The sequence below is a fragment of the Oncorhynchus nerka genome, linkage group LG9a (assembly GCF_034236695.1).
Source record: "Oncorhynchus nerka isolate Pitt River linkage group LG9a, Oner_Uvic_2.0, whole genome shotgun sequence".
Classification (NCBI taxonomy): domain Eukaryota; kingdom Metazoa; phylum Chordata; class Actinopteri; order Salmoniformes; family Salmonidae; genus Oncorhynchus; species Oncorhynchus nerka.
In genome coordinates this window covers 22,314,841-22,340,395 of record NC_088404.1, presented here as the reverse complement: position 1 = coordinate 22,340,395, position 25,555 = coordinate 22,314,841, and the positions used below count along the sequence as shown (strand labels likewise).

At 43.7% G+C, this 25,555-nt stretch overlaps 1 protein-coding gene and 1 long non-coding RNA gene across 4 annotated transcripts in view; both read left to right on the top strand.

Annotated features, from left to right (window-relative positions):
* The first annotated feature begins 547 nt into the window (after positions 1 to 547).
* LOC115134055 (chromatin remodeling regulator CECR2-like) overlaps positions 548 to 25,555 on the top strand; it is a 65,171-nt gene continuing 40,163 nt past the window's right edge. For all 3 annotated transcript variants that reach the window (XR_010464689.1, XR_010464688.1, XM_029667625.2), the window contains exons 1-2: positions 548 to 857; positions 23,254 to 23,348. Coding sequence is in view for 1 of the 3 variants with exons in the window: in XM_029667625.2 (XP_029523485.1) it covers positions 738 to 857; positions 23,254 to 23,348 (215 nt within the window). In the remaining 2 variants the exon portion in view is untranslated. The remainder of the gene's footprint in view (positions 858 to 23,253; positions 23,349 to 25,555) is intronic.
* Positions 6,819 to 19,438, top strand: LOC135573356 (uncharacterized). The gene is made up of 2 exons (XR_010464691.1): positions 6,819 to 15,399; positions 15,535 to 19,438. It is a non-coding gene; the product is annotated as an uncharacterized LOC135573356 (long non-coding RNA).

Here is a 25,555-nt window from a genome sequence, read left to right as displayed (position 1 = left end):
TTTTATATAAACTACAAGTTTAAATATAAAGGCTAATTGCTAGCCTATAATAAGAGTTCAATAAGGATATTATTACCTAACTCATCATAACTGATCCAGGGAGGAAAAAAGAAAAGAAACATCCAACAAACAGTGATCACGTTTAATCCAGTGTAAATGCCTTGCACTTACTTTCTTCAACTCTTGAAGACGCGCAACAGAAGAAGCGCACACAATTTTTATGTAGATACCGTAGAAGCGCTTTTGCAAGACCGTTCTGAATTCACAAGCATTCCCTTTAAATGGGGACTGGTCTATCAGTCGAGGTGGTGGTGATGGCCGCATCGTAAACAAAACAAAGAAACCGGCTAATCAAATGTTCGTATCAATATACTTTAATTTGAGTATAATTACATGTAAACAAATAGGTTGATGGGTACCATAAATGCTTAGTGACTAAGCATTTATGATACCCAGGATTTTGTATATTTAAATACACGGCGTAAGTAGCTAACTGAACACCCCTCCTCGAGCCACGCTGGTAGCGCCACCCCATCTGTTCAGCGCTTGTGAAATTCTGATTGAAACAGATTGTAGCAAGCGCTCTCCGACCTGGGTTGCAATGGCAACTGACTGGATGGAACATCAACAGCAACTTTTGTCCTATTTTTTAAGGAATTAACGAGATTTTACACTGATACCTTTGAGGAAATAATTTCTAATGTGAGAAACAAAGTTATACAATTTAAGGTCCGAAAATGTTCCAGGGATGTACAATTTCTGTGGAAGAGATCCAGTCTTGGTGGGAAGTCCCCGCCATAGCTCATTTCTGTTCGCTGTTCAGGACGGCATTCAACCTACCAGACTTTGAAATTGAGGTAAAGAAGTTCTCGAAATTACATGTAGATATTTGGGAGATTTTCTTTTCTATTTTTGGACTGCTAAATTTCAATTTCCTTCGTATTTGGCTCATAGAATTTGTTTTGTAGGGTAGTTGAGAACTAGCTAGCTAGCTCACGTTAGCTAGCTAGCTAATCTATTCAGAACTTATCTGTGTTTATCTAACGCTAGCCAAGTTAGCTGCTAACTAGTTAGCTAGTAAGCTACTAGCTAAGCCAGAACGTTTGAAAACAGTTAAGTCCCAGTTGAAATAAACGGTAGTTTAATTTCATGATATAAATACGATTACTTTGTTGCTATAACAAGCAATGCATTTAACGCCAGCTAACAAGTTAGACCAATGCCATTGGCAATGGTCGTGTGTTGTATTTTGATAGTTCTTTCCAGCCCAAACAGAACCATGTGGTGTGAGCCGTTTGTTTTCATTTGGTGAAATCTTCGCTTGTGTTTACAGCCATCCAGTCAGATTAAATCGCACGTCTTTGTCCAAATGATACCTAGATAACTTACCGTTTATAGTAGAAACAACATGTTAATTATATCACCATAAATAGCTCGAAGTTATAACGTTAGCTAGTTCAGTAACTTATAACGTTAATTGATTAGAGCGTTGACGTTACTCACAATTTCAAAATAAATCACACGTGAATAAAGGCTGCTTGTAGTTTTATCTTGCTCCCCTTTGATCCACTGATGCCATGTTTTTATCAAGTACAGTCAAGTTCATGACGAGAGTTTTGAATTAATTGTCTAGCATACTATCTGGACGGGGTAGTCAGGGTAACACTTGCCATTCTGGCATTTTCATTCGCTCGAATGTTTTAACGTTACTATGATGAAGCAGTCGTTCAAATGCTTGTTTTATGTGAAGCTAAAATAAATTCGTCTCTAGAGCGTCAGTGTACATTGGATTCGGTGCATGGGGGGCTGGCTAAGCTCCACCTAGTTTATAGTAAAGTTGGTATTGTGTTTATTTTTTTCCGCGAGCGATATCATGATGCAAACGTCTCGATTCTGTAGAACTCGGGTTTGATCGATCTGCACCGTTTAGTTGCGGGTGCGCGTGAATTATTGTATCAATCTTTAACCGGGTCACTAGACACAGATCACATGTGCTGCCACTGTATCTGATTTCAAGAAACATTTTATTTAATGGATTGCCTAATCCGTGACGCATATCAGTAACGAAATCTATGATAATGGGGTTTAATAGCATATTGGTCCTGCGCAAATGCTCACCATAAACCCACCGATTTGACGTCTTAATCGGGCGCACTCTTGGTTGTTCAAGGTCACACTTCTATTGTGCTCTAGTCAATAATAAAGTAGAAGGTAGGCTATATATCTGAATAAATGTTAAAGCTCTTCAATTTATTGATATAGCCAATGACTTCTACATCTGTAAATATAATTTGAAGTGGTGAAAATGTACCTACCTACATTTCAGAAATACTATTGGGATTATGTAAGAGGTAGAGTGTACATACTGAAATCTGTAGTTTTGTCACTCTTAATTGCTAGAGGACAATCTCTTGTTTCCCAGTCTATAAAGAATCAAGCTCTCTAGTGTAATTATGCAATGAATGATGATAATACAAATCTAAGCCTAGACTGATCAAATGTCATTGTCACATCTTCACGGACCAGGGTAGTATAAGCCTGGGACTACATGATCTCACTCTCAACCAAACCAATTTTCATTGCATCACGTTACATTATGTTTAGGGGCTCTGACATTTGGACATTACAAATAGCATTTTTCTTTATTGAACCTCTGTTCAAGCAAGGTTAGTCTGAGAATCTTACACAGGTAGGCTATTTATACACTGGCCCAAATGGAACTGAGCTGAAAGGTTGCCAGTTTTCCTCACTATTTGGGACAAACTAAGCCCCATCAGTGAATTGTGGCCCTGGATGATCTTATGTGCTTCATTGCCTGGCCTGTAATGGAACAGAGCTTAGTGGATGGCTCTGTTGTTCCTCGTTTGGTTTGTGCTTAGCCCTAATGTGTGCTCTTAAACGACTGTGCTGAAAAAATCAGATGGCTTGTTAGTAAATAGCACACAAATCCAGGTCTAAGAGGATCTAGTGTCTTTGATGTGGCCTTGCCTGGGAGGTGATCGTATGACCGCGCCAGAGTAAATGATCAGCTGAGATGAAGGCCTGTGTTTCACTTTAGTAGATCACCTCAAGCTCTTTCTGTAGTCACCAGCATGTGTATACATATGTAGCCTAAATCAACTGTTGCTCAGACCATACTAGATTTTCAGTTAAGGAGCTATAGGAATTATATATATTTTAGCCTCTAGGGCCATTTCTCTGATGCAAGATCTAGTTTATAAGGCTCATTATATCTCTGTGAAGCCTTGAGGATATGTGGCTATACAGCTAGGATGTTCTAACCATGTTTGACCTGTTTGGATCAACTCCATAGTTCACAGTAGGTTTGAGGAGAGAGGGGTTCCTCTGAATGATTCCTCCTGGGGCTCAGTGAACACTGGTGCTCTGTGTTTAGGCAGGAGGGGGGACTCTTGTCAAATGTTTTTATTTTGCATTCATGCTGCATACCATGAGATACCATGGTTTCACCAAGCAGACCTACAGTGACATGGATTCAGAACACCGTTGTCTCAATAAGTAGTCTGACACACCTCTATTTAGGATTGAAATAGCCTATTTCTCTGAAATTCAACATTGGCTAGTCTCACCAAACTTCTAGAAGTTGATTAACATTATTTTATATAGAAGATGTAACCAGACTGTTTCTTTAAACTCTACCACCAGAAATCTTAGATACTGATTTCCTGTGTTTGTACTTGTGCTCTGTCTGTGTCTTGGTGGCACTTAGCTCTGTGCAGTGTGAGCATTGAGGTTGGGTTTCCTAAGAGTTGGGTTGGAGCGATGCTGGAAGTGGCTGTCATTCCCCTGACAGAATGGTCTTTCCTCTGGTATCGAGCGCCCAGGTGATTTGGGTTGAGCCTGGTCGCAGTGTCAACATTACATGACATTCTCTCCGTCCAGCATTGTGGACACAGCGATGCATGTCTCACTGGACGGACAGGAGGGTCAACATTGTGGCCACTGAGCTTCAACCAGCTGTCTCTGACACATTCATTGGGTGTTGTTAATCTTCTATTCTGGTTTTGTCCCCAGGTGTCAGAATTGGCAGATGGGAGGAAAGGGTATGCTAGCCTCTGAGTAATGCACTTCTTGTGTAGAGAGGATATAAAGAACAGTTTTATTTGTTACCAGTGTCATCTCTTCAGAGGAAATTATCAGCATGCTAGAGAGGCAAACATGTAAGGATTGACTTGAAGAATGTATGTTACGCCCTTTGCTTTAGCTCCGCATGGCTCTAATATCTTGTCTCTTGGTCATAAAGCTGTTGGTAGCGAGAGCTCAGGATGGAGGGAATGGTTCAGTGGGCAGAGTTCACTGTGGCTTTTTTTCAGGAGCCCCTTTATGAATGTCACAGAGCCAAACTTTTGTACTTTGTGAAACCGCTACCAACTGGATATGAACAAACCCAGTGATCCAGTGGGAAGGTGGTGTTGTCGAGCGGTTCTTTTCTTTTTCGGGCCACTGTTCCGGTGGCTGATAATGGAGATTTTCTTGGCAAGTTCACACAACGGCTCCTTGCACATTGTTCCCCTGTTACACTTCGCTGTCGCTCCCAGTCTCCCCTGGCCGGAGGGAGAGGGACTCTGCAGGAAGAGGCCCCAGCCGACCTGGCCGTCCCCCTGCTTCTTTGTCTCCATGGAGGCACACTTGATTTCCTGGCAATATGGCTGTGAAATGAGCCCTGAAGTCCCAGACTCCAGGCATTCTGAGCCTCCTCTGAAACCTCCAGAATGTGCCCTCCGCCCCCAGAACTGCCAACCTGAGCCTAACATTCTACTTGAGATATGTGTCGTGCTGGTGTTTAGTGCAGCTTGTCTGATTCCATACATCTTCATCTGCTGTCTGATATCTGGAGAGCGGCAGAGAAATTGGGCTCTTTCTGGGGCCATTTATTAAAATTAAGACAGGCATAATGACCGGGTACTAATATGCATTGAGGGTGACTCTATTTAAGAGCTGGGTTGACGAAGCCAGTCTGCAGGGCTGGATGCGGATGTAATGTAAATCTGGTGCAATCTGCACAGATGATGCACTGAAACGGGCCCTGGTCACTATGGAGCCAACCTACCTGCTGTAGAGAAGATCCCTCAGCACTTGACCTGGCAGTTCTCAACAAACTGAAATGAACAGGGAACCTAGTATGTTGCTTATTGTCCTGAAGCCATTGAAAGTATTTCACTCCAATGACTTCCAACGCCTACTTTTAATCAAACTCCCGCCTCCATATTGTACTGATTGCTCATCACGTCCCCGTGACAGCCAGCCCTCCTCTCGTTCTTAGGGAGTCTCCCCGACCAACTTGGGTTGTGATGTTCAGTGTGCCAGTGCTGAATAGCCTTTATTCATCCAGCCCCCAGAGCGGTGCTACTCCAGCCCTGGCATCACCATGACTAAATCCCAGATGGTGGCTCTTTCTTTGCCTTCCCCCTGGAGGGTGGAGGTGCTGCTGACTGGGTGCTGCTGCCTGCTGCAGCCTTTCTGGACTGGGGGGGGACTTCTATTCTTCCCAGGCCTGCGCCTGATTTGTAAAAGAAGATTTAGTCCTATTAGATCTGGCAGAATGGGGAGCTGAGTGAGCAAGGCCTCTTGACTAAAAGTAAATGGATTAGGGAGAAGGATCTATAGTGGTTTGGGATGTTCCCCAAGTTTAGACAGGGCCCTCTGGTACCCACTAATTCACTGTGTGGATTATATGTCAGAGACGGGCAGCACGCTTTAGCTAAATCCTGCTGAGTCTGTGTTGAATTGGGGGCATTGATCTGAAAGGGGCCGTCCTCAGCGGAGCTCCTGGGGTTTTTGGGAGGAAGTGAACGTTGGCTGTGGGATCTGCGCTGTCAATAAAGGAAGGGTCAGCGGGCCATGTTGCAGCCAGCGCAACGCTGCATCTTGAAAAGGATAAGTGGTTGCTGCGTTCATCCTGAATATCTTTACCTTTTAACCCTGGCCTGCAGAACTCTTTTGTCAGCCCCAAAAGAAGAAAGGACCCCCCACACACACAACAACAATGAGCCTTTCATCAGCCCAGTTTGTTTTATAATATTATATCGCCGAATCCTCCACCCGGAGTTCTCCCTTAGCTCTGCTGCGCTACACACCACAAACTCTCCCAGCACAACCCTCCACTGCTCATCCTATCAAAGTGTCACACATGCGAACCTCACATGGCCATGTCGGCTAACCCCAAGCCCAATCCTTTTCACACCCTGCTGTCACCCCTCAAGGTTGTGGATCCCTCATAAATACACACATTCTTAGTCCTTCACATGCACTATGTCTCTCTAACTACCAAACCCAGGCACATTGTAAGAGCTGACTCTCCCCTCCCCCAGCTGTGATTGACAAGTGAAGCAGTAGTACATGCATCAGATGGTTTCACATGGGGAGCTGGGGGGTGGGGGGCACATACACTGGGGTTTGTTTCAGCCAACTCTATTGTTGCTGCTCCCCATGGCTCCCTCTCTCTGTCTCCAGTCTGGGGACGGCCTCTACCCTAACTGGTCTCCTCTTTCAAGGGCTCACCTTATTTTGGCTTGTAGAGAAGAACGAACAGAGTAGAGGGTACTTTCTTATGAGCTTCTGAGAATCAGGTCTTGTCTAGGGGGATTCCTTGAAAGCCAGCTAACAACCTAAGGCAAACTCATATGTATTTAGTGCGGCTGGCAGACGTGTTTACATCCCAGTCTCAGTACAGTGTGATGCAACATAACACTTTGAGCAGGTAAGAGCGGGGTGGGAAATATGGTGTTCTGAGCATTGGGGAGAGTGTGTGCAAGGGGAGAGTGTGTGAGGAGGGGGGGGGGCATTAACCAGCGGGAGTGTCACCCCACAGACTCAGACTGGGAGAGGGGGGTTACTGTTTGTGTGGGAAGTGCAGATTGGGTGAGACTTGAGGGACCTGAGGCTAAGGGAGGAGGAGATGGTGTATATGGGCAAAAGCTCGAGTGCTTAGAGGGTGTAGTCAGTCTGAAACAAAGACTCAGTCAGATACACCTGTTGGGTCTTAGCAGTTGTTAGTTGGAGTACTTATCGCCTGTTTTGTAAAGGGCTCTTCGAAATGGTTCTGTGAAGAATGCCCTTCTCTGTGATATGTTTTGAATAGTCAGTGTTCCCCTGTCTTTAGTAGGCAACATAATGTTCCTTATGCAAGTTTTTTTCTGTACTGTTATTTTTAGTTTCTCATTCCCGCTCTCCTGTCTCACCGTTCTGTTGTCTCTGCTTTTGTGCGTTCTCTGTGCCAAACTCACATTGCTGCACTTCTAGTCCCACCCCTGCTCTCTCATTTGCCTCGTGGTGTTTTCCCAAGCTCATTGCGCACTCGGGTTATAGCTATCAGGGATCCTTGGGACGTACCTAACCGTAACCATTTTACATGTCAATGAGTTGGACGTCCCAAGGGTCCCTCCTCCAACCACCACATTGGTCAAACAGTTTTTTCCTCTGTAGGGCCAGCAGGCTAAATGTTAATGGGCCGTGTGTGTTGGTGTAGGATGTGTGATATGGTTGGGAAATGAGACCACTGGGTTGTCAGCGTAAAGCAGGAAACTCTAGCTCTGAGAGGAAGTGTATGTGTTTACCCGTGTGGCTGTGGAGGAATGAGGCTGCTCGCCTCCCATCTCCTGTGCTTAATGATCCTCACCCGGGGGCTCTTGTGTCTGCACGGCAGTGAGCTCAGCCCGGGAAGGATCTGTCGAACTTCAGTCTCCCAAGCCCAGCCCCCTCTCTCCCCTCGCCAGCACAGCCAACTGTCACACCTGGCCGACTGGCCGTGACATTGAGACTGCAATGACATTGAGACTGCAATGAAACACAGCTGGCTCTCCTACTTGAGTGACCATGGGAATCAGCAGTTGCTATGTGTGTGCCTCCTTGTTTTCCCTGTGTTGTATGACGCTGTAGATTACCAATGGCAAAGTGGTAGAAGATGGGTCCTTTACTAGGTGTCGCCTAATGGGAATCCTAATAAATACAATCAAGATTCACATGTAAACAGTTTTGTCGAGTTGTTGTTTTCAGGGGCCAAATGGAGACCATAACCAGGTAGCACAGAGGCCACCATGTTTTGAATGTGTCAGAATGTGGCCCCAGGGTTTCACAGCAGTAAGTGCGAGAGGGGCGGTCCTATCACCAGAGCTCCAACCAACTCACTATGCATCCAGATAGGTGGTATGCAGGCATCCAACTTATTTATCGATCTTTGGTTCTTCTCAAGGTCAGGTATGAGACTGTATCTCAATGCTCTCTGGAGCGAATGCATGGCACATCCTGAGGATGCAAGGGCGTCTTCCTGTGTTATGGTGTGCCTTGCTACGTGTCGCGTGGGAGGGGAGGTTTGAGTGTTGTTGTCAATTGATGGCTCCTGTAGGAGCCATGTAAGAGGAGGAGTGGGAAGGTAAGTGAGAATAGCCTTCACACAATGAAGGCAGGCCTCCCAACCCCCTCCCTCTAACTGCCTACTTGAACCCCTCCTGGAGCTGTTAACGGCATTGGCATGGAAAGTATCTGCAGTGAGGCTCTGCAGAGAAGCCAGCCCTGATAACATGGCCTCTATGGGTCTGCTGGAGCTCTGGAGCCATCAGATACAGCCCCAGTGGCAGGACTTATCACACAAGGCCACACATTGTCGTTGGGACACGAGCATTGATTGGGAGAACTGGGCGCTTTTCTTATATCTTCAAATGCATCCGCCAGTCTACTCACTCTTCTGTTGACTGTCTTGTAGAATCACTGACTGAGCATGTGTTCTGTTTTCTTTGTAGTGTGGCCCTATGGTGAATGCTTTAAATGAGCAGTGGCCTTTGACACTGGGCCTCCCTGGCTCTACCTGGGGTATCTGCCGGCCTGCGGAGCGAGGAGCTCTGGGACCTTTGTGCACACATTCAATCAACCTGCTGTGTTAACCCACCACAGAGGCTCTGTTTACGTAATCATCAGCAAATGTTTGTGAATTGTGTGGGTGTTTTTTCTCTTGACGCAAGAGGCTCATGGCTGCAGCACACAAACTGAAGTCCATTCCTTTGAATGGTATTGGCCCATCGTTGAGTGAAAATATGTCCTGTGTTAGTCAGAGCCACTGACATTGTGTAACAAAGGACATGTCAATGGCTCTGCTGACTGTAACACGGGACATATTTTCAGTCAACAATGGGCCAATCCCATATTATGGCAGTTTTGACACCAGTGATTTGCTCATAATGCCAGAAGCCAACCTCTGACCCTGTATTCCAAGTGTGACGCTGCAAGCCACACACACACACTGGCCAGCTACCCTACCGTAGCAAGCTACAGAAAAGCCTTTGACAGTGCTAAAGGGGTTGAAGGTGCACTTTAGAGGATGTGACACACCCTTGACTGAGCATTGACTCACCTTCCAATCATCCTTCAAGCATTTGACTCCCCTAAGGAGTGTTTATCAGGCTGCTTTGTCAAGTTTTACTTCCTTGGTGATAAGTCTGTCAACCCTTTGATTTGGATTGTTGACAAAGATGGACAGGCATATCTTTGTCTTATCCATGTTCTATCTGTACGATGTGCAGATCATCGGGTTAACCTAGTGTAAGTGGTTCCTTGGGGCGTAGAGCGTGTTTTTGCTATGTGTTTGATCCCGGCAGTTTGAGCTCCTTGCAGGAGAGCTCCAGCTGCAGTGAGTGTCCCTCATCACGGCCCTTAAAACACACTCTGCTTGATTAACGGTGAGCCCACAGAGGGATCGCCGTCACACTGAAGAAAGGGCACACACCCCACACTAATTCCCTTTCCTTTGCCATCTGAGCTGCCGAGTGGCACTTCAAAGGTGGAGTGGGATGGTGTTAATCCAGGACTGCTCTGCTGGGCTGGGCCCTGGCTCCCCCGGACGGCCCCAGGTTTGAAGTGTGATCAAAGTGCAGTCTGCCACTGATAGATGGGGCCCAGGGGCTTGTTGTCATGGGACCAGGAAGTGCCAGGGAGCGTGACACAGGATCTCAGTGTCCCCCTGTTGACGGAAGGAGGGGGACCAGATTAGAACCAAAAGTCCTCATGATAACCTACAGTACACACACACGGACACAGACTTACATTCACAACAAGTCTACACACTCATACACTCCCTCTCTCTCTCGTTTCCAAGGCTACACACACAGATATGTTTTTGTTATCCTACATGTACGTATGTACAGTGGGGGAAAAAAAGTATTTAGTCAGCCACCAATTGTGCAAGTTCTCCCACTTAAAAAGATGAGAGGCCTGTAATTTTCATCATAGGTACACTTCAACTATGACAGACCAAATGAGGGGAAAAAATCCAGAAAATCACATTGTGGGATTTTTAATGAATTTATTAGCTAATTATGGTGGAAAATATATATATTTTTATAACATTGGATAAAGTAGAGACCTAGCTGGAAAATGTTATGTCAAACACTGCAGTTGACGAAAATGGAAAGTTATTCTGCTTTGAATGTGGATAAACTTGTAACCCCACTTTTGAGAAAATGGCCCATGAATGTTTTGGTACACCTACTGGAGAGCTCTTTGTCTACACCCATATAGCATCGTTCACACCCTCTTAAGCCTCACCCATCCCTTTGATTCACATGAGGCCACGTGCTAAAGAGTGAGTAGTGTAGTAAACAACCAGAAATTTCAAGACTAAATGTGTTTAAAACTACAATAAGGAAACTCAAGGTAATATATATATATATATATATATCTTTTTTTTAATTGAACCTGGTAAAACCCATTTGAGGTTAACCAGTTGGATTTAGGGGGCGCTATTTTAATTTATGGATGAAAAACGTTCCGTTTTAAACAAGATAATTTGTCACAAAAAGATGCTCGACTATGCATATAATTGACAGCTTTGGAAAGAAGACACTCTGACGTTTCCAAAACCGCAAAGATATTGTCTGTGAGTGCCACAGAACTGATGTTCCAGGCGAAACCTAGATAAAAATCCAACCAGGAAGTGCCGCATTTCTTGAAACCGCCTCATGCCAATGACTCCTTATATGGCTGTGAATGAGCTACGAATGAGCTTACGTTTTCCACGTTTCCCCCAAGGTGTCTACAGCATTGTGACGTCTTTTTAGGCATTTCCCTTGAATAATGGCTGTAAGGGACCATATATGGCATGTGGTCACATGGTGTCTCCCGCAGAAAACCTTGCGTAAAATACTGAGGTAGCCATTTTTCCAATCGCTTCTTATGAGAAACCAACTGCCTCGACGGATATATTATCGAATATATATGTTAAAAACACCTTGAGGATGGATCCTAAACAACGTTTGCCGTGTTTCTGTCGATATTATGTAGCTAATTTTGAAAAAGGTTTGGCGTTTGGTAAACAAATCCAAACGCGCGTGCAAGTCCAGCGGAAAGGTCGGACGAAAATTCCAAAAAGTTATATTACTGGTCGTAGAAACATGTCAAACGAAGTATAGGATCAATCTTTAGGATGTTTTTATCATAAATCTTCAATAATGTCCCAACTGGAGAATTCTTTTGTCTGTAGAAAAGCAATGGAACGCGCACTAACTCTCATGACCGCACATCACGCGCCCGTGGCTCTCAGGTTTTTGCATGCCATGAGTTCTGTTATACTCACAGACATCATTCAAACTGTTTTCGAAACTTCAGTGTTTTCTATCCAATACTACTAACAATATGCATATATTAGCATCTGGGACTGTAACCAGCAGTTTACTCTGGGCACGCTTTTCATCCAAAAGTGAAAATGCTGCCCCCTATCCCAATACTGACTTGCCTAGTTAAATAAATGTAAAAACAAAAAAAGTCAAAACAGGGAAATGGCATCGTGTCCATAAAATATTACAGAAAAATACACAAATTACTGATACAATTGAAGATTAGAAACTGCAGTTATCACAAACAGTGTTGTCGATCAGTCTTAAGAATAGACAAGGACGGCAGCGACTGTGAACAAAGACTGTAGTGAGTGACTGATCTGGTCAGTAAAGAACATAGATACAAAGGCAGTTGTGTACAAAGCATTGATGGTACAAGTGTGCCAGTGCCTTAGCCTCCTGGTGGAGAGAGGGGTCCATTGCACCATAGCATACACATCACAGTGATGGGTGAGTGATCCAGCATTTGTAATACATTTTAAAGCTCCATGATAGTGTCCAGAATGTAAGGTACTTGCTGAGCCCTGCATATAGACAATATCACCACAATCCAGCACTGATAGTGCTTTGAACAAGATCCTTTCTGACTTAACATTGGAAAGCAAGATGTTTTTCCTGAAATAGAAACCCAATTTAAACTTAAAGTTTGTCACATGCACAGGATACAGAATATGTAAATGGTACAGTGAAATGGCTACTTGAATTGTAACAATATCAAAAACTGAAAGTGTCCAGATAAGTATTTTATAATTATTAGATGATGCTTACCCAGACGGGCGGCAGCGTAGCCTAGTGGTTAGAGCGTTGGACTAGGAACCGGAAGGTTGCGTGTTCAAACCCCCGAGCTGACAAGGTACAAATCTGTCGTTCTGCCCCTGAACAGGCAGTTAACCCACTGTTCCCAGGCCGTCATTGAAAATAAGAACGTGTTCTTAACTGACTTGCCTGGTTAAATAAAGGTAAAATAAAAATAAATAAAACACACTTGTCTAAATTGATGGGTCATGTGAAAGAAATGCTATACCTCTTCCCCACCAGCCACATCCACCTTAGTGGAGGGGTCACTGTTGTTGTTTAGACGTGTACACATGTTCATGAAATGCAATAGATGGCTGTATTCACCCCCAGACAAACCTGGTTAACTAGATGAGTCCTGTAATCATCTGGCAAAGTGGAGTCTTTGTTTTTGACAGTTAGCTAAACAATAAACCAGGATTATGCCAATTTATGCTACTACCACCAATACAAACTGATTGTCATAGCTGTTGTATGAATCTGCATCTAGTTCAAACTAACCAACTTGGTTCAATGTTAGCTAGCTAGTGAACATTAGGATATAACTAGCCATGCAAATGGTTTTCTGATAATAATACTACACAGATCATATACATAACGTTAGCGAGCCAGCAAGCTAACATTCGCTAGTTGGTTAACAGTATTCTTTAGCTTGCAATGAAAATTACTTTCTGACATTTGAAACTTATATCTGAATGTAGCTATACTCTTACTTGTATACATGGATGAACGCTTCACGGCAGACTGGAACCATTTAACTACATTTCGTTTGTAGCTACATCTTGTTTAGCCAGCGTTGTCAAGTCATTATGGTTCATACTGACCGTGGCATGTACAGAAAGTAGCCCATCACAACTTTTTCCAACTGATCTGTCAATAGCGCCTGCTAAATTCAGGGCCTCAATATTGATAAGAAAAGTAGAAACCTCTCGAGGGCTAATCTTATACTGCATCTTTCAAAAAAGACTACAAAGGATTGTCAGCACATTCTGAGCAGCTCACGTTGTAGACAGAAGCATGCTACATAGCAGACCAATCTAAACTTATCTCCCGGCATGTCCTGCCCATCCATTATCTCAGCCAATCAGGAACCTTCCTGCTAGCCATGTCTATTTCCGTGTCTAAACCATCTAGGCTCTTAATTTTAACAATTTTATTTGTATTTACAGATGGAGTAAAAGTTGGCACATGAAAGGCACATGAAAGTTTGCGTTTCTGACAAGTGCATTACGATAAATAAAAGTTCAAATGTGCCTTCTGTCACGTGATGTGCGACGTATGCCTAGATTCCTAAAACGGGTCATGTGTAGAGATGCAGGAAATTAGCTTTAAAAATATAGCCTCATTCCAAAACATGTAGATTAGCTATAAAACTACAGATGTTTCTATTTGCTCATGGCAAAATGTATAGATTTGTATGAAGTTAGCTGTTTTTCCCATAAACTATTTTTCTTAGGGGGGGGGGGGTCGGTCGGTCGGTTATCATATTTGTATTTGAACAATGCAGTTCAAGAAATAGAGTTGTAGCATAACAGTCTTGTATCATAGCATCCGGGCAAGGGAGCGCTTTGAATGAGTCTCTGTATGTGGAGTAAAGGTGGTCTAGAGTTTAAAAAATATATTTCCTCTAGTTGCACATGTGACACGCTGGTAGATATTAGTTAAAACGGATTTAAGTGTGCCTGCATTAATGTCCCCGGCCACTAGGAGCGCAACTTCTGGATGTGCATTTTCTTGTTTGCTTATGGCCTTACACAGCTCGTTGAGTGCAGTCGAGTGCCAGCATCATTTGTGGTGGTAGATGGACAGCTACGAATAATATAGATGAGAACTCTCTTGGCAGTTAGTGTGGTCTACAGCTTATAATGAGGTACTTTTTCTCAGGCTAGCAGTACCTCGAGACTTCCTTAATATTAGACATTGGACCAGCTGTTATTGACATATATATATATATCACACACACACCCCCCTCGTCTTACCAGACGTAGCTGTCCTGTCCTGCCAATGCATGGAAAACCCAGCCAACTGTATATTATCCCTGTCGCAACGACTCTGTAAAACATAAGATATTACAGTTTTTAATGTCCTGTTGGTAGGATAGTCTTGAACAGTGATTTGGTTGACAGCCGTATACCACGGGTATGACAATATTTATTTTTACTGCTGTAATTAAGTTGGCAACCAGTTTATAGTAGCAGTAAGGCACCTCAGGGGTTTGTGGTGTATGGCCAATGTACCACTCCGTGTTGCGTCGTGCCTAGGAACAGCCCTTAGCCAGGGTATATAGGCCATATCCCACACCCCCTCGGGCCTAATTGCTTCCATAGAATGGATGGTAGAGGTGGGTTACCCAGTTGCCAACATATTCTCACAAGGCACCCCGATCTCCACCCCCTGTATTTCCATATTTTCTACACGCAAATTATGGGAATTTGGGCCTGATCTAGGAGAAGCAGTACATCCTTCGCGTCAGAATCATTAAAGACAAGATCTTTGTCCAGTTCGAGGTGAGTAATCGCTGTTCTGATATCCAGAAGCTCTTTTCGGTCATAGGAGACTGTAGCAGCAACATTATGTACAAAATAGGTTAGAAACAATGTGGGAAAAAAACACAAAATAGCACAGTTGGTTAGGAGACCGTAAAACTGCAGCCATCCTCTCCGGCGCCATTATTGACCGATGTCAGGGTCACGGCCTGTCACGGACATCGACGGCCCGCTTTGAGGATAATACAGTGCTACCGACGCAGCCCGTTACCAAGGACTGTGAGCTCTCCTTCTCCGTGGCCGATGTAAGACATTTAAACGTGCTAACCCTCAGAAGGCTGCCGGCCCAGAAGTCATCCCTAGCTGTGTCCTCAGAGCATGCGCAGACCAGCTGGCTGGTGTGTTTACGGACATATTCAATTTGTCCCTATACCGGTCTGCTGTCCCCCACATGCTTCAAGATGGCCACCATTATTCCTGTTCCCAAGAAGGCTAAGGTAACTGAACTAAATGACTATCGCACCGTAGCAGTCACTTTTGTCATCATGAAGTGCTTGGAGAGACCAAGGATCATATCACCTCAACCTTACATTCACCCTAGACTCACTTTAAGTTTCTTATCGCCCCAATAGGTCCACAGACGATGCAATCGCCATCACACTGCACACTGCCCTATTCCATCTGGACAAGAGGAATACCAATGTAAGAATGCTGTTCATTGACTACAGCTCAGCATTCAACACCATAGTAGCTTCCAAGGTTGAGGCCCTGGGTCTCAACCCCGCCCTGTGCAATTGGGTCCTGGACTTTCTGACAGACCGCCCCCAGGTGGTGAAGGTAGGAAACAACATCTCTACTTTGCTGACCCTCAACACTAGGGCCCCACAGGGGTGCGTGCTCAGCCCCCTCCTGTACTCCCTGTTCACCCATGACTGCGTGGCAATGCACGCCTACAACTCAATTATCAAGTTTGCAGACGTTTCAACAGTAGAGGCTTGATTACCAACAATGACGAGCCTACAGGGAGGAGGTGAGGGCACTCGGGGTGTGGTGTCAGGAAAACAACCTCTCACTCAACGTCAACCAAACCAAAGGGGATGATCGTGGACTTCAGGAAACAGCAGAGGGAGCACTCCCCTATCCACATCGACGGGACAGCAGTGGAGAAGGTGGAACGTTTTAAGTTCCCCGACGTCGATATCACTGACAAACTGAAATGGTCCACGCACACAGACAGTGTGGTCAAGGAGCAACAGTGCTTCTTCAACATTAGGAGGCTGAAGAAATTTGTCCTGTCAACTAAAATTGTCACAAACTTTTACAGATGTACAATTGAGCATAAAAAAACAACTTCCTCTCTAAGCCATCAGACTTTTAAACAGCTATTACTAACAGAGGCTGCTGCCTACATACAGACATGAAATCATTGTCCACTTTTAATAAACATGTTTACATATCTTGCATCACTCATCTCATGTATGTATATACTGTATTTTAAATCATCTATTGCATCTTGCCTATGCCGCTCTGTCATTGCTCATCCATATATTTATGTGTGTATGTATTTTTATTCCTTTACCTAGAATTGTGTGTGTTTTAGGAAGTTGTTGTGGAATTGATATATATTTCTGCACTGTTGGAAGCACACACATTTCACTACACTTTCAATAACATCTGCTAACGATGTGTATGTGACCAGTAAAATTTTATTTGATGTCTGTTCAATTACTTGAATAGTATTTTAGTTTGTTGTGTGAGCCCATCGCATCGTTTTCTCTAAAGAGAGACATCAAGTTAATAACTGTGGGACACTGGGCTGAAGGGAGTTGTAGTTTTCATGAATCAAATATTTAACCTACATTGAACAAAAAATATAAACGCACCATGTAAAGTGTGGGTCCTATGTGTCATGAGCTGAAACAAAATATCCCAGAAATGTTCCATATTCACAAAAAGCACATTTCTGTCATTTTGTGCACAAATTTGTTTACATCTCTGTGAGTGAGCATTTCTCCTTTGCCGAGGTAATCCATCCACTTGACAGGTGTGGCATATCAAGAAGCTGATTAAACAGCATGATCACTACACAGGTGCACCTTGTGCTGGGGACAATTAAAGGCCACTTTAAAATGTGCAGGTTTGTCACACAACACAATGCCACAGATGTCTGAAGTTTTAATGGAGTGTGCAATTGGCACGCTGACTGCTGGAATGTCCACCAGAGGTATTGCCAGAGAATTTAATGTTAACTTCTCTGCCATAAGCTGACTCCAACGTCGTTTTAGAGGAATTTCCAGTGCGCCCACCCAGTCTCACAACTGCAGACCACTTGTAACTACGCCAGCCCAGGACCTCAACATCTGGCTTCTTCACCTACGGGATCGTCTATTGGAGAGGGGGTGCAGAGGAGTATTTATGTCTGTAATAAATCCCTTTTGTTTGTAAAACTCATTCTGAGTGGCTGGGCCTGCCTCCGCAGCGGGTGGGCCTGGATGCATATTGGGTGGGCCGATGCCCTCCCCGGCCTACCCATGGCTGCGCCCCTGCCCAGTCATGTGAAATCCATAGATTAGGGCCTAATGAATTTATTCAAATCGACTGATTTCCTTTATATGAACTGTATCCCAGTAAAAATCTTTATTGCACATGGCGGCGGTTATAAACTGCTCAAGGGAACAGGGAACACTTAAACAATACAATGTAACTCCAAGTCAATCACACTTCTGTGAAATCAAACTGTCCACTTAGGAAGCAACACTGATTGACAATAAATTTCACATGCTGTTGTGCAAATGGAATAGACAACAGGTGGAAATTATAGGCAATTAGCAAGACATCCCCAATAAAGGAGTGGTTCTACAGGTGGTGACCACAGACCACTTCTCAGTTCCTATGCTTCCTGGCTGATGTTTTGGTCACTTTTGAATTCTGGCGGTGCTTTCACTCTAGTGGTAGCATGAGACGGAGTCTACAACCCACACAAGTGGCTCAGGTAGTGCAGCTCATCCAAGATGGAACATCAATGCGAGCTGTGGCAAGAAGGTTTGCTGTGTCTGTCAGCGTAGTGTCCAGAGCATGGAGGCGCTACCAGGAGACAGGCCAGTACATCAGGAGACGTGGAGGAGGCCGTAGGAGGGCAACAACCCAGCAGCAGGACCGCTACCTCCGCCTTTGTGCAAGGAGGAGCACTGCCAGAGCCCTGCAAAATGACCTCCAGCAGGCCACAAATGTGCATGTGTCTGCTCAAACGGTCATAAACAGACTCCATGAGAGTGGTATGAGGGCCCGACGTCCACAGGTGGGGGTTGTGCTTACAGGCCAACACCGTGCAGGACTTTTGGCATTTGCCAGAGAACACCAAGATTGGCAAATTCGCCACTGGCGCCCTGTGCTCTACACAGATGAAAGCAGGTTCTCACTGAGCACATGTGACAGACGTGACAGTCTGGAGACGCCGTGGAGAACGTTCTGCTGCCTGCAACATCCTCCAGCATGACCGGTTTGGCGGTGGGTCAGTCATGGTGTGGGGTGGCATTTCTTTGGGGGGCCGCACAGCCCTCCATGTGCTCGCCAGAGGTAGCCTGACTGCCATTAGGTACCGAGATGAGATCCTCAGACCCCTTGTGAGACCATGTGCTGGTGCGGTTTGCCCTGGGTTCCTCCTAATGCAAGACAATGCTAGACCTCATGTGCCTGGAGTGTGTCATCAGTTCCTGCAAGAGGAAGGCATTGATGCTGTGGACTGGCCCGCCCGTTCCCCAGACCTGAATTGAGCACATCTGGGACATCATGTCTCGCTCCATCCACCAACGCCACATTGCACCACAGACTGTCCAGGAGTTGGCGGATGCTTTAACCCAGGTCTGGAGATCCCTCAGGAGACCATCCACCACCTCATCAGGAGCATGCCCAGGCGTTGTAGGGAGGTCATACAGACACATGGAGGCCACACACACTACTGAGCCTCATTTTGACTTGTTTTAAGGACATTACATCAAAGTTGGATCAGCCTGTAGTGTGGTTTTCCACTTTAATTTTGAGTGCAACTCCAAATCCAGACCTCCATGGGTTGATACATTTGATTTCCATTGATAATTTTTGCGTGCTTTTGTAAAGAACTATGTAAAGAAAAAAGTATTTAATAAGAATATTTCATTCATTCAGATCTAGGATGTGTTATTTTAGTGTTCCCTTTATTTTTTTTGAGCAGTGTATATATTATTCCTTCGGTATAGTTCAGCGCAGAAATATGTTAATGAACTACAATGACCATAATCCATTGCACCTGTTCTTTCCGCCTCTAACAGAGATGGATACATTTTCCTTACGCTACTTTTCTAATACTTTAGGTTAGATACTTTAGGTTAGATACACACAGACTGGATGAGAGCGGAATGTACACACGAGGAGAGAGTGCGATAGACAGTTTGTGAAAGTATGCCTTATTTACTTTGAAGAACTAGTCAAATGATTGTCATAACTTTAAGGAATGAAAAATGGAAAAGTCGTCAAATAAAAAGTCTGTTATTTACACAACTGACATTTCATAGTCTTCTTTTTTAATTTTTTATTGATGTCTACCCAATTTGGACAATGGAATATTTTCATGATTTGACAATTTAATTGAACTTTTTGCCTTTGGTAATGTCAATTAAAAAGCTCAAATTTGTGTGATTTTGTTTCATAATGCATTTAATGTTTTAAAAATGATCAAAACCCAAATTGAAAACGGTGATATTTTTTATTTAAAAAAAAATATATATATTTTTTATAATGGAACCAAAATTGAGTCAGCTTCAAAAAACACTATTCGCTCAATTTAATTTTCCCAACAATTGTTTTAAGAAAGATTTATTTCACTTCCCGTGGGTTAGAAGTTTACGTATACTAAGTTGACTGTGCCTTTTAAACAGATTGGGAAAATTCAAGAAAATGATGCCATGGCTTTAGATGCTTCTGATCGGCTAATTGACATCATTTGAGTCATTTGGAGGTGTACCTGTGGATGTATTCCAAGGCCTACCTTCAAACTCAGTGCCGCTCTGCTTGACATCTTGGGAAAATCAAAAGAAATCAGCCAAGACCTCAGAAAAATAAATGTAGACCTTCACAAGTCTGGTTCATCCTTGGGAGCAATTTCCAAATGCCTGAAGGTACCATGTTCATCTGTTCAAACAATAGTACGCAAGTATAAACACCATGGGACCACACAGCCGTCATACCGCTGAGGAATCAGACGTGTTCTGTCTCCTAGAGAATGTACTTTGGTGCAACAAGTGCAAATCAATCCCAGAACAACAGCAAAGGACCTTGTGAAGATGCTAGAGGAAACGGGTACATATCTATCTATATCCACAGTAAAACAAGTCCTATATCAACATAACCTAGGCCGCTCAGCAAGGAAGAATCCACTGCTCCAAAACCGCCATAAAAAAGCCAGACTATGTTTTGCACCTGCACATGGGGACAAAGATCATACTTTTTGGAGAAATGTCCTCTGGTCTGATGAAACAATAATAGAACTGTTTGGTCATAATGACCATCGTTATGTTTAGAGGAAAAATGGGGACGCTTGCAAGCCGAAGAACACCTTCCCAACCGTGAAGCACGAGTGTGGCAGCATCATGTTGTGAGGGTGCTTTGCTGCAGGAGGGACTGGTGCACTTCACAAAATAGATGGCATCATGAGGTAGGAAAATTATGTGGATATATTGAAGCAACATCTCAAGACATCAGTCAAGAAGTTAAAGCTTGGTCACACGTGGGTTTTCCAAATGGATTTGACCCCAAGCATACTTCCAAAGTTGTGGCAAAATGGCTTAAGGACAACAAAGTCAAGGTATTGGAGTGGCCATCACAAAGCCCTGACCCCAATCCTATAGAAAATGTGTGGGCAGAACTGAAAAAGCGTGTGCGAACCAGGAGGCCTACAAACCTGACTCTGTTACACCAGCTCTGTCAGGAGGAATGGGCCAAAATTCCCCCAACTTATTGTGGGAAGCTTGTGGAAGGCTACACAAAACATTTGACCGAAGTTAAACAATTTAAAGTCAATGCTACCAAATACTAATTGAGTGTAGGTAAACTTGTGACCCACTGGGAATGTGATGAAAGGAAAGCTGAAATCATTCTCTCTACTATTATTCTGACGTTTCACATTCTTAAAATAAAGTGGTGATCCTAACTGTCCTAAGACAGGGAATTTTTGCTAGGATTTAAATGTCAGGAATTGTGAAAAACGGAGTTAAAATGTATGTGAACTTCTGACTTCAACTGTAAATTCTTCAAACTCTTGGCATTCTATCAACCATAATTTTTTTATTAAAAAAATGTAACTAGGTAAGTCAGTTCAAAACAAATTCTTATTTACATTGACGGCCAAACCTGGACGACGCTACGCCAATTGTGCACCAACCTATGGGACTCCCAATCACGTCCGGATGTGATACAGCCTGGATTCGAACCAGGGACTGTAGTGACTCCTCTTGCACTGAGATGCAGTGTCTTAGACCACGCCGCCAATCGGGAGCCCAAAGCCTCATGATGGAGTCACCTGGAATGCATTTCAATTAACAGGTGTGCCTTAAGTTAATTTATGGAATTTCTTTCCTCAACGCGTTTGAGCAAATCAGTGATGTTGTGACAATAGTTACGATAGTCCATATTATGGCAAGAACAGCTCAAAACACTTTTTTTGGTTACTACATGCTTCCATATGTGTTATTTCATAGTTTTGATGTCTTCACTCTTATTCTACAATGTAGAAAATAGTACAAATAAAGAAACACTTGATGTGTAGGTGTTCTAAAACTTTTGACCCTAGTGTATGTTATTGTGGTTTCTGGCACCCCAGTTCCAGGCCCTCCCAAGGTTGTGAGCTTCCCTCCTCCCAGGCTCTTCATATTGAATTATTCTTTAGATCTATTAGAATCTGTCTAATTTTCCACCATGATCAATAGGTTTTTAAATTGGTCATTTTAAATGTGCTCAAGCAGCTTAATGAACTCTGCTTTTTTAATAATAGTACTTGGAGATAAAGAATCAGCCCAGCCAGCTCTGGCATGTTTCTGTTGCACCACCAACCAGTCCTGAGTAGCTCTCTGATTTTTTAAATTATTATCCCATAGCAGAAACATCCAACTTATCCTGTTTTTAAAGCACTCTCTCTCCCTCCCCCCTGTTTTTCATCCTACTGATGGTTGACTCCTAGCTTCATTGCTCCTCCACAGCCAAGAGGTGTGGAGGCTGACCTCCCAGTGACCCCAGCACTTAGATGGGTTTTATCTAGAGAGAGGCAGCAATCTGCAGGCTGTGGCTGCACAATGAAATGGGCCTCCTCACCCTTCAGTTAATTCTGGACTGTCACCGTGCTTTATCTTTGGGGAGGTTTGTTGGTGGAGGGGAGATGTGTTTTATGCAGAGAATTTAGAAGTAAATTCTGTAGATGGAGACAGAAGGGAGTGGTGGGGAGGTCAGCTGCAGGCGGATTACTTTTTAAGTGGAATAGCCAATTCTGAAGGGTGGCTTTGCATCCTAGGAAAGTGGGAAGAAAGGTTAAGTAGAATGGAGACTTGGCTGATAGAGCCATTTGCATTAGTGTTTTTTGCCCTCAGCCTCCCTTGTCTCTGCCCAGCCTCTGCTCTGTAGCTGAGGGCCTTTGGGTATCCCGGGGAGAGAGCAAGCATGCTGGGTAACAGTGGAGGAGAGGGGGGTCGGTCTGTACGGTGGCCTTAGGCTCCTGCTGCCGTCTCTCCTTGGCTCTTTCAGCGCCTTTAGAGTTTGCTCTCCTGGTTACTGCCGCTTCATAAACCCTCAATAGTGGCCACACAATGCCAGACAGGAGAGGGGTCAGGGTTGAACTTGAACCTCGCATCCAACCGCTGGCAGAAAGGACTCCTCTGAGAACCTGTGAGCTAGTCCCCCCCTCCCCCCAGCAACTCAATCACCCTAACCAGTCCCTACACGCAGCCTATCTAGTATGGTTGTTTGTCAGGATCAAGCGTACTCGACTCGAGGTGAAATACTGCCTGATTCTGGTCCCCTATGGCTCTGACAATTTACTAGTTCCAATATCCACACTTCAACGAAGTTTTGCTACGAGAGCTCCTGTTTCATTGAAAATGTCAAACGGTGTCTTGGAAACCCTAAATTCTCATCACCTCCTACCGTTTTACTCCAGGGCATCCGTATCACTTTGGAATCACACAGCTTTTTTTTTTACGTGCCTACCTGTGACTAATACCAACCATAAAATGTTATATGCTGACTTTAAAACAAATATTTTTGCGTATCTTAAAAAGAGGATCTCCATATAACTCACTGGCTGACCTCTTCTCCCTTCTGTGTGGTAGGAGCTGGAAGAGGCGCTACAGAAGCAGGACATAGACTTTCTGGCTGACCTCCTCGTCTCACTGCTGCAAGGATGCTACCAGCGCACAGACATCACGTAAGTAGTACCCCCGGCCTTCCCACATCCTTTATTTAATTTTTATTATTTTAATATTGACTAGGTCTACCTTTTTTCGCTCACTAGCACACAGCAGCATTTACCTTTACCTTTTACCTTTACAACTCAATGTTGGTCTGTTATCTTCCCCATCTTGGTGACAACATCCAGGGGCCCGTATGGGCCTACACTAGAGGTCGAAACGTTTATGATTTTTCAACGCCGATACCGATTTATTGGGAGGACCAAAAAAAGCCGATACCAATTAATCAATTTTTGTTGTTTATTTTTTGTTGTTGTAATAATGACAATTACAACAATACTGAATGAACACTTATTTTTATTTAATATAATACATCGATAAAATCAATTTAGCCTCAAATAAATTCTGAAACATGTTCAATTTGGTTTAAAAAATGCAAAAACAAAGTGTTGGAGAAGAAAGTAAAAGTACAATATGTGCCATGTAAGAAAGCTAACGTTTAAGTTCCTTCCTTGCTCAGAACATGAGAACATATGAAAGCTGGTGGTTCCTTTTAACAAGTCTTCGATATTCCCGGGTAAGAAGATTTAGGTTGTAGTTATTATAGGAATTATAGCACTATTTCTCTCTCTATCATTTGTATTTCATATACTGTTGACTATTGGATGTTCTTATAGGCACTTTAGTATTGCCAGTGTAACAGTATAGCTTCCGTACCTCTCCTCGCTCCTATCTGGGCTCGAACCAGGAACACAACGACAACAGCCACCCTTGAAGCAGCGTTACCCATGCAGAACAAGGGGAACAACTACTCCAAGTCTCAGAGCGAGTGACGTTTGAAACGCTATTGGCGCGCACCCCGCTAACTAGCTAGCCATTTCACATCACATCGTTACACCAGCCTAATCTCGGAGGTTGATAGGCTTGAAGTCATAAACAGCGCAATGCTTGACGCACAACGAAGAGCTGCTGGCAAAACGCACGAAAGTGCTGTTTGAATGAATGCTTACGAGCCTGCTGCTGCCTACCACCGCTCATTCAAACTGCTCTATCAAATCATAGACTTAGTTATAACATGATAACACACAGAAATACGAGCCTCAGGTCTTTAATATGGTCGAATCCGGAAACTATCATCTCGAAAACAAGACGTTTATTCTTTCAGTGAAATACGGAACCATTCCGTATTTTATCTAACGGCTGGCATCCATAAATCTAAATATTCCTGTTACATTGCACAACCTTCAATGTTATGTCATAATTATATAAAATTCTGGCAAATTAGGTGGCCCAAACGGTGGCATATACACTGACTCTGCATGCAATGAACGCAAGAGAAGTGACACAATTTCACCTGGTTAATATTGCCTGCTAACCTGGATTTCTTTTAGCAAAATATGCAGGTTTAGAAATATATACTTCTGTGTATTGATTTTAAGAAAGGCATTGATGTTCATGGTTAAGTACACATTGGAGCAACGATACGCACAGCATCGATTATATGCAACGCAGGACACGCTAGATAAACTAGTAATATCATCAACCATGTGTAGTTAACTAGTGATTATGATTGATTGATAAAAAATGTTTTATAAGTTTAATGCTAGCTAGCAACTTACCTTGGCTTACTGCATTCGCGTAACAGGCAGTCTCCTCGTGGAGTGCAATGAGAGGCAGGTGGTTAGAGCGTTGGACTAGTTAACTGTAAGGTTGCACGATTGGATCCCCTGAGCTGATAATGTGAAGTTCTGCCCCTGAACGAGGCAGTTAACCCACCATTCCTAGGCCGCCATTGAAAATAAGAATGTGTTCTTAACTGACTTTCCTAGTTAAATAAAGATTAAATAACGGTGTAAAAAAATCGGTGTCCAAAAATACTGATTTCCGATTGTTATGGAAACTTGAAATCGGCCCTAATTAATCGGCCATTCTGATTAATCGGTCGACCTCTAGCCTGCACACAGTGAAACACAGGAAGTTTGAGTCACAAACCCTGTTAGTAGTGAGCACATCAGAATGGGAACAGCTTGTGTTGAAATCAGCCTTTACAACTGAGTGAGAGTTCTCACGAAGAAAGCTTGGTTTAGGAAGATTTTTCCCTGGTGGGGGATAGTTCATTTGATGAGTATGTGTGAGATGGGGAGTGGGAAGAGCACAGGAAAGTAAAATGAATGTTCTAGTCCAAAAGTGACCTCCATCCACTACCACCACCTCTTCTGGGTCC